Source organism: Myiozetetes cayanensis, unplaced genomic scaffold, assembly GCF_022539395.1.
Source record: "Myiozetetes cayanensis isolate MyiCay16 unplaced genomic scaffold, myiCay2020 scf10, whole genome shotgun sequence".
NCBI classification, from domain to species: Eukaryota; Metazoa; Chordata; class Aves; order Passeriformes; family Tyrannidae; genus Myiozetetes; species Myiozetetes cayanensis.
This window is the reverse complement of record NW_026086605.1, coordinates 6,471,450-6,486,216: the sequence shown is the minus strand read 5'-3', so window position 1 is coordinate 6,486,216 and position 14,767 is coordinate 6,471,450. Positions and strand designations below refer to the sequence as shown.

Below are 14,767 nucleotides of genomic sequence, written 5' to 3'. Positions count from 1 at the left end.
GAAGATCATTTTGAGATGTGTTAATTCATAAAATCTGTCTCCTCCTAAGACAACCACATCCCACCGAAGTCCCACAGGGTAAGCGCAGAGCATGGAAAGGCTCAGAATGTGCAATGCAAAGGGTCCCCTGCCCCTCCCAGGTTTTTCATAAATATCCCCAAAAGGTCTGTGATTGTCCTTGAACTACATCACCCAAATTTAGGCTTAGGACCCATTTGCATACCCTTCAGGAGAACATTCCCCCATGTGGCCCCGAGGTACCTGGGGCACCCCAGCACCAGCACTGCCCATCAGCACGTCACTATACAAGCTTTTTCGTTTTACCTTAGGAATTCTTGTCATTTTTTTCCTTTGCTTCCTGAACCTTAACAGCTTATCACGTTCCTGCAAGAACCAGAGACATGTGTTAGCTGTTTGCAGAGAGCTGCTATTCAAATTAACCACGTCAGTACTGGGAGCCGCTGGGCAAGCAAGAAACAGGAATGTCACTGCTGGATGCTGTCACCAGGCATGGGTTAGTTCACTCCAACATCTTTCAGGTTTGCATATACAAGTAGACATTGCTCTTTATGTCCATGAAAATCTAGCTAAAATAAAGCTGATTATAAGCAACACAGTGCACTGAGAGCTTGGGTGTCACCTTGGGCTGCTCCATGGGTGACTGTAGCACTCCAGCCCAGGCCTGGGCTCTGCTCCCTCTGCCCAGAAAGAGAAGCAGAGACTGGCCCTGCCCTGGGCTCTGGTGGCTGTTGGTGCCTCTGGAAGGTGCATGCACGTAACAGCCCCACTGCACAGAATTCAGGGGCTGTTTGAACTCAGCACTTCCAGGCTCAGCTCCTTCTCTAAGGATCTGCAGGTTCCCAGTGCCCCTGGGAAAAGGTTTGAGCACTTACTGATTGCAACAATTTTTTTCCAATCAGAGGAAATCATGGAATCATCAAATCCCAGACTGGTTTGGGTTGGAAGGTACCTTAAAGCCCATCTTCTTCCACACCCAGCCATGGGCAGGGACACCTTCCACTAGCCCAGGTTGCTCCAAGCCCCATCCAACCTGGCCTTGGACACTTCCAGGGATTGGGCAGCCATAGCTTCTCTGGGCAACCTGTGCCAGGGCCTCACCACTCTCACAGGGAAGAATTCCTTCCTCTTTGTGGAGTAAGGTCAATTTTTTACAGTACTGGGAAAAAAAGTCTCTGTTCTCGACTGCAAATCCAGGTAAAGCCCAGGATTGCAGAGAGGAAGTTCCAAAAGGAAAATCCTTAAATCTTTCATTTTAACCACCTGGTAGAAGGATGTGATGACATTGTGGGACACTGACAATGTGCCACTGCCATGAGCCCGATGGCAAATCCCACTGTCAGCAGCAGTGGCAGAGGCCAATCGAACACTCATTGCTTGGCAGTGGGGAACAGGACATCCCATCAATACCTATTAGTGCTTAACTCCACAAAGTTCCTGCTGGTCATAATAGGGATGAGTCGGGCAAGGGCAGGGGCTGGGCACAGGCCAGTGTGGGTGACACAAACCCAGAGGTAACTTGAGTTAAAAAATGCAATTCCCATGTGGCAGAGCTGTCCTGGACATGGCTGTTGGCCACTGGGGCAGGTGGTGGGATTAAAGCTTTCTTCTCCACTATCACTGTATTTTTCTCTGGTGAACAACTGCTGTTACAACATCTACATTGAGAAAACAGTGTGTCAGCTCACTGCTGAACAGAGGTGGAAGGGAGAACAAATATTATTATACCCTGCCTCCTCTTCCACAGACAGCAATTTAAAGTGTCCAAACATGGGGATGAAGTTAATCCCATTCTTACCATGACACTCTTCACATAGCCAGCAGTCTCCAGGGTCTGATGCAAAAAGAATGAAATAATGTCAGTAAGTGGACAGGCTTAAGAAGAAAGGAAAGAAAAGTTATTTTCTGGAGGAGTATTAGTATTCTGGTGTTTTCTGTTTCCAGAGACTGAGAATGTGTTAACAAAGAAGCAAACCCTCTAACCCAGCATTGCAGACCACCCCCTGTTCACAGGAATCTTTAGTCCCAGTGATGTCTCCAGCTGAAGGAGCTTGGACACTTTCCCTCACAGGTGCTGGATCTGGCCACCAGCACATCTCCTGGACATGGTTCTGTCCTCCCAGTGCAATTCAGATGGAAAGGGTTTTTCCAAACACTACACCACAGATTACTTTTATTACCACTAAACACAGAAATGCCTGCCCACTGTGCCCGTGGGCTCCCAGGACCCTGAGCATCCCTTGCTTAGGCTTCCTCTGCCCTGCCCTTGGTCACTCTCCTGTGAGAGCAGCCCTGTTCCATCTTACCTTGGAGAGTTCATCAATGATGTTTTGCTGTTCAATAACTTGTAGTCTCAGGAAATCAACTTCTCTTTCTTCCTGGCTGTGGTCAAGGTCATTTAAGGAGCTTGGTCTCCTTATTGCTCCAGTTCTTTGCCTCTAAAACCAAAAACCAGAGGGCAGATGAGGAAATGATCAGGAGGCTTTGCCAAAGGACTTGTCTAACCCTTCCCTGTACAGTGAGTGGTGCATATCTCTAATGGCTGTTCTGGCAGCATTCCTGCTCCCCTTTTGCTGAGTCTCACATCCAGGCTGCAAATGTGCTGGAGGGTCCTGCTCCTCTGATTGCAAAAAAGGGCAGAGTCACCAGTGCAGATTTCCCAGGCATTACCAGGTGATTCTGGCAGGAAAGTCAAAGCTGAATCATAGAATCCCAGACTGATTTGCATTGGAAGGGACCTTAAAGACAATCCAGTCCTACCTCCTGCCATGGGCAGGGACACCTTCCACTAGACCAGGTTGCTCCAAGTCCCATCCAACCTGGCCTGGAACACTTCCAGGGCTGGGGCATGAAATGGGGAGATCTGTGCCCATGTGGAGACTGAGCAGCCCCAAGGGAACAGTCACCTGATAAACATGTGCAAAGCTCACACCACTCCTTTCCTTCAGAGCTATTTGTTTTCAAGGCTAAAGTACATCCTACATTGTGGTTTTTTTACATTTTACATGTTTATGTAAAACCAGACGTGTCCAAGGCACAAACCGCTCCACAGCACAGCACATCTGAGCAGGAGCTGGAGTGGGGACAGTTTCCTATGGAACCAGCAGGTTTGGGATGATGCCTGACCCCCTCAGCCCCATCGATTCCAGCACCCCCAGTTCTCCCAGGAGCACTCAGGTTCTCACCATTGCGATATTTTCTTGTGTCACAAATTTCAGTTTATTTTCCATTCGACGTAAGGCATGTGACAACTCCTCATTCTTCCTACTAAGGCGTTTGTTCTTGTCCAGAATGGGCTTATACTGACTTTCTGCTTCTCTGAGACGTTTTAACTGGAAGATAAAGAGAGAGTTAACACCTCTGGAGCTTTTTCAGTGAATATATTAATACTTTTCTTTAACAATCACATTAGCAGTATTTCCTCCTCATGAAAAGCAGAACTGATCAAAAACTCTTGTTGTTTTCCTGTGGGAAGAGATCATTCCTCCTTTGTGAGATATTCAGTCTGTGCAAGAAGGGCTCCATATGGGGCATGCATTTTTTTTTTTAAAAGGAAGTAAAAATAATTCCAGCTAATGCCACCTTAAAAATTCATTGTCATACAAGCCAAGAGGAGTGTGACGTGGCACAGCACCGAGCAGAGAGCTAAGGAGGGGCAGCCAGGATTTCCAAACAGCACAGGAGAAATACCCTGGTATTTTTGGGACAAGGCACATCCCTGGCAGTACGTCCCCCAGTCCCCATCCCTGCTGCCCTCACCAGCTCGTTCCTCTCCTCTGACAGCAGCGCGTTCCGGTCCTCCAGCTTCCTGATGATGCCGCTCAGCTCCGCGATTTTCAGTTGGAAGCGCCGGGCATCCTTTTCATCCAACTGCTGTTCCTAAAACAAAGATCAACTGCAAATAACTGTTCATAAGTGTACACGCCAGAGCACGTTTTCAAAGCTCAAACTTTTTCTCATCCCAAATCCAAACATTTCAAAACATTCTCGGGCAGAGTGTGACCCCTGGAACCCAAGTGACCATGGAAAGCTGCAGGATGAGACCAACGGAAAGTCAGGAGTGGAAATGTAACAAAGAATGCAAATGCAGAAGTATGTATATGTATATGCATATGCAAAGTCACGAATGGTAAACTTGGAAACAGCAAATATCCAAACTGAAGGCCGTGTTCCAATGGTGCCACTGTTGAACTGAGAGCTTCAGACACATCGCTCACTGAGGTCTTGGCCATAAGAAGATGATATTAAAATTACTGAAGTACAAATGGGGAAAATCCATGAAATTGTGCCACTGCAAAAGCTCTTCTCCCACAAAGCTGTGACCCTTATGGGGTCCTAAAGGGTCACTTGTAAAGCACTTTACTTGAGTGAAAATGCTTAAATCAAATCAAAAAGGAATATAGATAGATGTGTTCTCGTTCAGAGAAGTTACAGCTATTGACAAACATGCCAGACTTTTCCCTTCTCTAGGACTCGTTCTGGTCTTTGGCAGAAGTTGAGTACAACTCAAAGAGGCAAATTAGCGCCCACAGTGCGGGTGGCACTTTTTTGGGAGGTCTAGGGTTCCTCATTCAACAGGTGCAGGAGAGGCTTGGGCCAAAGAATGAAATAGGTAGGTCTGCTCATGTGTAAATTTTACACTTGCACTGAGAAAATCAAGGCTCTTGCAAAAGAAATCTTGATGAGGATCAGCAATGAGGACGACCTGCACACGTCAGAGGTACGAGGTCAGTTACCTGAGGGGTTCATCTGAGCAAAGGAAGGCCAAAGCAGAAAGGGCCCACAGTTACATTAAAAAAGGCATTGTGGAAGGGTGATTAAAATTAAATGTTCTGCATATTGCAGGAAATAAATAGGAAGGAGTAGGTTAGGAGGTCTTTGATTCACTTTGTGGCCCACTGACAGCGAGAGCACTCGGCAGCGGTATCCCGAGGGGCTGTGGGGTTTCCATGCTCTCACCACTGACTGCCTTCCCCCATTCCCTCTGTAACTGGCCTCGTCCATCTGCTCCCCGAGCCCCGTGCTCGCAGTTCCAGAGCTGCACACATACATCACTTGGTGAGAAATGCATTTGCATCGTTTGTTGGCAGAATCGTGTCAAACTGTCAAACTAAGGCGGGTGGCTGAGCATGGTACAGTGAGGAGAAGGAGAGAAAGAACAGAGAAATTTCCCCCTGCTGACACAACCAAACCAAACCGACCGGGAAACAAAGCGACAGAAAGCAAAGGCTCTCCCATGACAGGGTTTGATTTGAGATCAATGGTTTGGATAAAGCAGGAGCACGGAGCGGGTGCCTCAGGCTCCCCCGGCACGGCCATGGGAAAGCTCTTGCTCCAGGGAGCACTCATCAAGATTCTGTCACTTGGTGCCCTTTGGTCGCTGTTCAGGTGAAACCAAGTGAAAGTGCTTACGGGGCTTCCCGAATGATCTGAAGCGTCTCCTGCACCACTTGCATAAGGAAGTTCCCGCTTGGGGCTGCTCAGATGCCGGTCAGACTCTTTGAGCTGGGACAGTTGTTCATCTAAAGCCTCCTTTTGGAGCTGCAGTCTCTGAGCATGCCCGGCTCGCACCCCTAACTCTCTCTCCAGCACGAAGACTGCTCTGTCCTTAAACTTAATCTCCTCCATCTACAAGGAGAACAGAACACAATCACACAGGAGCAGCGGCTCAGCAACAGCATCCCGGAGAACCCCTGCCCATGGAAACACAGCACCGCTCCCGGGAGCCAGAACATGGACACTGGTCAGTGAACATCAGGCTCAATCACTTCAGGAGCATCGCCCTTCTCCTGGGATCACCCAGAGGGAAATCTCTTTATCGGCAGGGATTTTGTCATTAACTTGATTCGGAAATACCCCGTGCTCTTATCACTGTTTCAGAATATCTTAAAAAAAAAAATTAAAACTTAACATTCACATCACAATTTGATTGGTTCACTCAAACATTCTAATGATTTTGCAGCATTTTTCTTGGGCATCGCCTTTGGAAATTTCAAATTCATAATTTTTAAAGAAAAATATTAAAAAGTCAACATCTTTCTATTTGCAAAATATAGAAGGAATGTAAATTTTTAATCTTTTTCCCAAAAAGTCTCTCATGTGAGCAATTTAATAATTCCCTTCCTATGAGAGGTTTTGCTTATGGATAATAAACATTGTGCAAAATCATTAAGTGCTTAAATGACAAATGTCCAGTGACCTCTAATTCTCTTCTTCCCTGTTTGTCTGTGCTGAGGGGCTGTGCACATCCCATGGGATCAGCCAGGATCCAGCCCTTGTGAAGGGTGGTTGGGCCCTGCCTAATTATGGAAAATCCCTAATCCCAGCCCAAATTGCCTTGGGTGCCTGTGCTGCTGCACCCACTGCAGCAGGATCTGCAGCTCTTCCCGGCTGGATCACAGACACGTACATTATACATGGATGTAAAGGCATTAATTACACTCACACACTACATGTGTTACAGACACTGATTCTTCGGAAAGAAGGAAATCACATCCATCCCCTCAGGTGTCTGTGAGATGGTTTCAGACACCATAAACACAAGATTTTTAGCATCAGTTTTTGAAACTTTAGACATTTAATTTCAAGGATCCCTTTTTAAACCTGGCCTGCTTGAAATAAGCACATTTTGCCCTGTGAGAACTGTGTTAATACTTTTGTCTCTGCTTTGTCTGTAAACCTGGAAAAAAAAATTTCACTGGGGATCAACAGTCACTCAGAGGACTTTGTTTCCAATGGATACCAACATGGCCCAGCCAAGAGAAAAGCAGGTGCTGGCAAGTCACACAGGTATCAGGAGAGTCAAATGGAGCAAATGAAATGTATTTTGGGTGCCACGGACTAAAGGTGCTTTCAACAATGTCCATGAAGGCAGTGCCTGCTAACTTTGAATGAAACAAAGAGATGCCTCCTGAGCACCCGAGGTCCTTCTGCTAAATGCTTAATCAGGGAGAAATCTAAATAGATGTACAGACAACAAGGGAACACATCACCAAATGATTATTTGCCAAAATAAGCAGAATATTGGCTAGTTGATCCCTATTTATACGAAAACAAAGACACGTTACAACAAAGGCAACACATGAAATTGGGAGGAACAAAGAAACTGGAGAAAACACAAAACGTTTCACAGCATTTCACTAATGGTTTGTTTTCCAGGAAAAAAAAAAAAAGCAAACCCTAAACAAAACCATAAACCACAAGGAAACATCAGCATTCCCATTTTCCTTTATATCACTAAATTCCCCGTAGGTGAAACATGCACAACAGTTTGGTGTTTGCAGCCCGTTACTAAACACAAATGTTGTAGGAACAGCACAAATGGAAGGAAGCATCTCCCTGGAAAATGGCATTCAGTCATTAATAAAATTAAGGACACATACAGACAAGAGACCCCTCGGAACTCACTGGAATTGGTGCCGGTTGCCCGGGGTGGGTGCCCAGCCCGGCCTCATTCTGCGCTGGTGCTGGACTGGGGACACTCTGGGGCTCCTCTCCCTGCTCCCACCCCTGCTTGATGACTTGGGTCCTTGGGAAGGGCTTGGGAAGGGGCGTCAGCGTGCGGGAGCATCCAACCACCTGCGAGACACCCTGCGCCGCGGATATTCCCACTCTATTCCAGAGGCTGGGATGAATATTTATGCTCTATGCTAATTTATACCCAGCCGTGAGCACAGCTGATGCCAATTACACAAATACAGCCCCTGCAAGGTGAAATGTGCTGTTCCCTCCTCGTGCTCCCCAGTGCACACCCGGCACAGCCCGACCCTCCAACGGCTCCAGGCCGTGACTCTTTCAGATGTATCATTTCCATCCTGATTCAAACCCAGTGTGTAGGTCCTGGTTGGGGAATTTCTCCCTGTGATGTTCCTGGGGCCTTTGCAAACTCATAGGTGCTGTCAGAAATGGCCTTTGAAGCTCCCAGTGCCTGGGATCAAAGCCAGCCCCGCCAGGCAGGGGGCACACGCAGAGGGGAATTCCTGTCCGGCCGGAGCTGCCCCATGACAGACACACTTCCCAGCGGATATGGTGTCAGAAGTGGCAGCTGGGACACATGAGGACACCTGTCCCCAGCCTGGTCCCTGGATGGGACTGCCAGGCTCCTGTCACTGGGTGATGAGGAGATGGGGTGGCTCTTGGGGGTGACACCCCTGAGAGAGGGGGTTCAGACACAGGGGGCACAGGGGACACATGCCCTGCTCGTCCACCTTCCCTCCCCGCTGCCTTGTTGTGGGACCTGTCCCCAGCAGCAGCAGCAGCCAGATTCACTCAGAATCTTGGCTTGGGCTTAGAGAGACCCAAAATCTCATCTTGGTCCAACCCCCAGTGGAACCATCCAGTGCCCTGAATGAAGTGTGGGGTGTCCCAGACCCTCTGGAGGCAGAAACCCCATGTCCAGTGCCAGCAGCTTCCAAGCTCTTCCAGAGGCCCAGAGGCCCCAGTCCAAGCCCTGTGTCAGGTGTGTTGTAGCACAGCACCACAGTTACAGCTCAGAAGAGAGCAGGATTACAGAGAAAAATGTTTTTTAAACCCTGGCCTGCGAGACACCAAAGGAATGACTCAGAACAAGGAGGTTTATTGACCTTGTTAAGTGTAGGACTAATGTTGTCTGGCTTTTAATATACAACAAAATCCTCCAGTCCAGGTTTTAGTTGGAAAAAATACTGTTGTAAATGAGGGTCAAATCACAAATGACTAAAAAATGCCCAGCTGGCAGAAGGAACGATTCCCCTTGAATGCTGTGTGCACCTTTCAGTGTAGGTGAGTGCTGAGCCACCTTTATAATACCAAATATGGGGATTTCTCACCACATGAGGGAATCAAAAGGAGAAGATAAAGACTAAATCAATCACTGATAAAATTAATATTTAAAAAGTCAGCTTCCTACCCTTTCATCTGATCCCACCCTTTAAATCAGACATTTTCACTAATTTACCACTGTCTGACAGGGAGCTCAGGGTCTCTGTCTGAGAACACAGAGGTTCAGAATGGTGCAGAAAACCTCAGTCTTCTCTTTGGCTATGGGATGGCACTGCCATGAGGAACCAGTGAGGGTCTCAATGACCAATGGTCTTACAGAGGTGATGGAGCAGGTTATTAAAGCTTTCTGTAGTCATCATCAGCTACAGTTTATCTAAATTGAAAATAACCACTACCCAGCCTCTAATAAATCTAATTCATTCTGTTTTTCTGATTTCTCAGTACCCTGGTAAAGGAGCCAGGAGGAAGAGGCTGCAGTGGCCATGGCTGTGCAGAACTTCTCCTTCCTGACTAATCTACAGCTAATTAAAATTTAAATGCTCTTCACCACATTGGATTCTGGTTCCCACCAAGCAAACTTCATGGCCAATTGATCTCAGGGAACATTCCTGACTGAAAGCTGCCTCCCCTGGCTGTGCACACGCTAACTCAGGGAGTGCTCCTGACCATACAAATGTAATTAAATACATCCACGTAGTATTTTAGGCTGGTTTAAAAATGCACAAATTGAAATTTAAAACCGGTCTACTAAAATTAGAAATTCTCTCTCGAAAGGAGGCCGTTCCACACGTCCTCGTTACCATCTGCAAGGGAATTTCATCTCTTGCAGCCCCACTGCTGGAGGTTCTGAGCCAGGGACAGCTGAACTGGGTTAGTTGAACGTCTCTGGGGAGCCTCACGCTCAGTCTGCACAGACACAGACAGCACAAGCCATATGTGCAAACACAAAACACGAGCCCAGAGCAGCCTGAACGCACGTTTTGGAGGAACACCTTATTCCACAGTGCTGAGAGGTGCTCAGCCCTCCTGCGTGGGACTGGTCCAAAGCTGTTGGACTAACAGTCACCCTGAACCTGAAAATAACTACAGTGGAGAGTTGGGATTTTTATTTGGTAAATGCTCAGAATCACAGAGTTATTTGGGCTGGAAAAGCCCTCCCAGACCATCAAGACCAACCTGTGCCCAATCCCCACCTTGTCACCCAGCCCAGAGCACTGAGGGCCACGTCCACTCCTTCCTTGGACACCTCCAGGGATGGGGACTCCATCACCTCCCTGGGCAGCCCCTTCCAATGCCTGAACACCCTTTCCAGGAAGAAATTCCTCCTCATGTCCAACCTGAACCATCTCTGGCACAGCTTGAGGGTGTTTCCTCTCATCCTGTCCCTTGTTCTCTGGGAGCAGAGCCTGACCCTCCCCTGGCTCCACCCTCCCATCAGGGAGCTGCAGAGAGCGAGAAGGTCTTTTTGACTGGTCACAGGTTGGACTCAGTGATCTTGAAGGTCTTTTCCAGCCTTAAATATTCCATGATTCTATGACTTGGAAACGAAGAACTGAACCTATCAGACATCAATCACTTCAAAAACAACCTTGTGCTAAAGGGCTTCACACCATTGCAAAGCCAAACCCAGATGAATTTGACTCGTCTTTTTCTACTCTGATTCAACTAAAAAATAACTCTTTTCTTAGGTATGAAATTAAAATTCACCCAAAGGCTACTCCCTCCTTGATTAAAACAACTAAATAATGCATTGTACACAAGCCACGGAGCTTTTAAACCTTGAGCTGAATCCTTGGGCAGCTCAGGGCTGGTTGCCTGTCAGTGCCATGGGATGCAGGTGTGATCCCAGGGCTCTGGGGGATGGATGGACCTGCTCATCTCCAGCTCCTCTGTGTGTCTCTGCCTCACTGCAACCCCAGTGAGGCTCAAGGACTGCACTTTATGGCTGAGTCCTCTCTGAAAAGGAAGGAAACGCTGGTTTCCAGTGATAGTTGAAGTGTTTTGGGAATTGCCTCATTTTCATAGAGAGCTTTTATCACATGAGGCAGCACCAGCCTTTTCCCCAAACATCAGGGCCCTCCCTGCAAGGTGCCAGGAGCCACCAGTCCCCACTGAAATTATTTCTGGTGGAGTCAATGGAGCTGAGAGTACTTGAAGCCATCCAGGAAGCACTCAGGGCTTGGTGAAACAATGGCATCAGGTAATTTCATTAGTGCAGTCTAGCTAATCTCATTCTTTCCAGCAGGAATTTAAAAAGAAAGTTTGATTTTCAAAGGCAATTTAGAAAACATCCCATCAAACCACTCTATTCCTTATAAGTAAGACCATATTTATTTAACAGTTTCTACATTAAGGGCCATTAGTGAAGACTTTCCATGTGATGCAGCAAGTTTATTTAGGATGTCCATTAACCACCCTTCCACTGGGATGTATGAAATCAATGCACCAGTGATGAATGGTTAGAGAGGAAGGGACTTACTCTGCAGGATATTTGAACAGCATCAACAGATCAGTTGGTTATAAATTATTTTAACATCCTCTCTTCACAAAAATAAAATAATGCATGAAAAAAACTTAACAACCTATAAGTCTGAGGGAATAGGTGGCTAAATAAAGGTAGGACAGACTCTACTAATGGTGTGTCAGTCCCTGCCAGGCCCTTTGGGTCATCAGGACACAGGTGATGCTGTTCCTGCTCTGGGATGGGTAGGAGGTTCTGCCAGGGGGTCCCTGCAGCAAGGCCACACTGCCAGGCTTTGATTTGGGGCCAGGCTGCAAGAAATTTGGGCATTATTAATTGTTTTTTAGGATTTGGATAACAGCCAAGGATCAATGGCTTAGGAGAAACATGGATGAGTTTGCACCAGGACACTGCGTGGCAAACACAGAACGATGGTGACATCACAGAAATACTGAGACAAGACCCAAAATACACATGATGGAGCATGGCTGTGTTCCCAGGTCCTTGGGAAAGGCAGAGGCAGTTCAGGGATACACTCCCTGTGCACTCACAAGATGGGAATCCCAAGGCAAGAGTCTGAGACAACGGTGGAAAATAAACCACCTTGAACTCCAGGAGGTGCTGGTGGCCTGCCTGGCTCTCATGCACAGGCTCCCTGTGAGGAAGCTCCCTCCTTTGAGATGTTCCTCCCTTTTCCAAGGACCATGATCCATTTCAGTCTCCCCAGCCAGTTTCCAAACATGCTGGAGGAGCACTCCAAAGCACAAGAGTGAAGCTCTTGCCTTTGAGACTGGAGCTGTTGCTCCAGAGGCTCAGAAGGTGGATCAGGTGAGTGCAGGCTGAGCAGCTCCACACAAAGGGTTTGTGAGAATCAGGGCAGCAGGGACAGATGAGGATCCCAGGGACCTGCTGGGATCAGGAGCCTGTGGAGTCAGGCAGGAGAACCAGCCCCTGTCCAGGGGAAAATCACTCGAGGTGGGTATGGAGAGGAATTTCCCCTGAATGCCTTGCTGCATGTGTAGGACTCAGGGATGCAGAAGAAGAGCATTTTGGGTTTATGCAGGGCTCATTATGGGATATTCATGGGAACTAGCAAAGGCAGGGAAAGGGAGGGACCAAGGAACACTTGGGGAGGAAATAAAGGCCTAGAAACACAACTCTTCTGTAGCATTCCCCTAAGCAGTCAGGAACCTGAGAGCTCCTCCTCATGTCTGAAATGTGAACAACATTAACAGGCACTGACACGGATAGAGAAGTTCCTTACAAAACATCCTGATAGTTTTAAAAAACAGTTCAACGTCTCTTCTAGTAAATGTAGAACAGATTTGAAGCAAGTTCCAAATTTCCAACACCCATCCTTATCCCCTCAGCTGAGTCCAGCACTGATCATTTCCTGACTATCAATAAAGTAAGTTAAAGCACAGATGCAAAGAGCAACACGTACCAGTCTACGAATCTCCCTCTCGCACTCCCTCTTGATCCTGGTGATTTCCTCCTGGTGCAGGTGATACACACTCCTGATCTCCGCTGCTTTGATTTTGTCAGCTTGGATGACCATAGTTAGAGCCTCCTCCACTTGTTTCTTAGCCCCCTTCAGCTCGGAAATTTCCTGCTGCATTTTGATTTTCTCCACCTCGAAGCCCCTCTTGGCCTCCTCCTTGGCCTCCGAGAGCAGCACCGTTTTCACCTTGTCGGGACCCCCATCCCGCACGGCGTTGAGCAGGGTCTGCAGTCTCTGGATTTCATTGTCCTTGATTTTTATTACTCTGAGCAGCTCAGCTTCGTGCTGTCTCAGAAGTGCTTCTCGAACAGCTTGGAGCTCCTTCATTTTGTCCTCGTGCAGTTTGACTTTGAGCTCTGTGACCACCACGGTACTTTTATGCTGTTCGTGCTCCTTGATCTGCTTCACCTCCTGGTTTTTTTCTCTTTCCAACTTGCTGACCTGCAAGGAAAATCAGAAAGGACTCTACTGTCAATCAACAAAATGATTAGTACAAATCATTATATTACTTAAAAATTATACAGGTCACTTTATAACGTCAGAGTTCAGTGCTCTATCTCTGTGTCTACGCAGCAAAGCCCTATCACTGGAAACCAGCATAAACAGAAATATCTGCATATTTAGAAAAAGAAACCAAAATGTATCATTATCATTTTGGAAATTGTCGATACTGAGGCCGAAAGGCCAGGTACCAATGCTGATTTTAGCATCTTATTCTATCTTCAGAATTAAAAAATTATCCCTTGCAATCTTACAGGCTCTTTAATTCACCCAATCCAGTGCTCTAGAAAGCATGTGGTACAAAATATAAATGATTAGCACAAATTTATGCAAGAAAGAGAGAACCCAGGTGCCCAAACCACCAACATCCAAACACTGGAGGAAGTGTATGGTCACAAACTGGGCTGATGTGCGTATACCAGGTGCTACAAACAGATTAATGAGTGAGATAATACACATTTAGGAACCAGGCAGTATCTTGTGAGTAAGGCTGAGTCCTTACTTCAGTGTGCAGAAGCTCTCACACCACATCACCAAAGGAATACATGAGGAATCAGATGCCAAGCCAGCATTTTGGCTTGGCAGGCACACAGACCCAACCCGCACAGAGCACACGTGCACAGGGAAGATACGCAAATCTCCAGTGAAACCCCAAACAGCTGCATTTTACCAGATGCTTTCTCAGCAAAGAGTTATATTCAGTGCAAATAACTGACTGTACCTGAGCACACAGGGCTCAGATGATGTTTCAATTTAAAACCATGACATAAACTCTAAAGAAGCCGTGACTGGAAGTGGTGGGGTAGAACAGAGAGAAGGAAAAGAGAGTCCTCAGCCTTAAAACTGCCAACGCTGCTTCACATCAAAACGATTAACAGATCTTCTGTTTTGATATCATATATATATATGTTGGATTCATATTCTACAGTGCCTCATAATCATGCAAATGTATAAGGCAGCCATGAGTGGGGCAGAGAGCGGTCAGAAATAACAGAAATACGCTGAATTTGCCGGTGGAAGGAAAGGGAAGCTGCACACCTTACTCTTTTCCTGCTGGAGCTCTATCTGGATGTCAGTGAGCTTGGCCCTGAGCTCCTCATTGGCAGCCTGCAGGGCGGCCAAGGCGTCCGGCTTGTCCCCCCTGGCCCGGCTGCTGGAGCCCCTCTTGGACATGGTGAGGCTGTGGCAGGGAGAGAAATCCTGCCTGGAGCCCCTGGCCCAGCACTCGCTCCGGCTCCTGCGCCTCCCGCCGGAACACTACATCTTCCTGTGCCTGGAAAAGGGAGAGCACGGTCACACAGCACCCCCAGAGAGGGGTGGGCAGGGACAGGACACCACCACACACACAAGGCACTTCTACATGCATGGGGGACAGGGCAGCCAGCTGAAGGGGCTCTTCCCTGCACTCAGTATGGAATCACAGGTTTGTTCAGGTTGGAAAAGCCTTCTGAGCCCATCAAGGCCAACCATTGCCCCAGCACTGCCAAGGCCATCACTAACCTGTGTCCCCAAGTGCCACATCCACA

The 14,767-nt window shown here is 47.5% G+C and overlaps 1 protein-coding gene across 23 annotated transcripts in view; it reads right to left on the bottom strand.

Moving 5' to 3' along the window:
* Nucleotides 1–14,767, bottom strand: part of JAKMIP3 (Janus kinase and microtubule interacting protein 3) — a 68,442-nt gene that overhangs the window by 28,341 nt on the left and 25,334 nt on the right. For 11 of the 23 annotated variants that reach the window (XM_050337298.1, XM_050337305.1, XM_050337311.1 and 8 more), the window contains 8 exons: nt 14,280–14,514; nt 12,684–13,181; nt 5,431–5,646; nt 3,778–3,897; nt 3,204–3,350; nt 2,325–2,456; nt 1,817–1,852; nt 325–384 (listed from right to left, as the gene is read on the bottom strand). In XM_050337298.1, the coding sequence (XP_050193255.1) occupies nt 325–384; nt 1,817–1,852; nt 2,325–2,456; nt 3,204–3,350; nt 3,778–3,897; nt 5,431–5,646; nt 12,684–13,181; nt 14,280–14,414 (1,344 nt within the window). In that variant the 5' untranslated portion in view covers nt 14,415–14,514. The remainder of the gene's footprint in view (nt 1–324; nt 385–1,816; nt 1,853–2,324; nt 2,457–3,203; nt 3,351–3,777; nt 3,898–5,430; nt 5,647–12,683; nt 13,182–14,279; nt 14,515–14,767) is intronic. The other 12 variants (XM_050337392.1, XM_050337406.1, XM_050337432.1 and 9 more) reach the window with 5 other exon arrangements.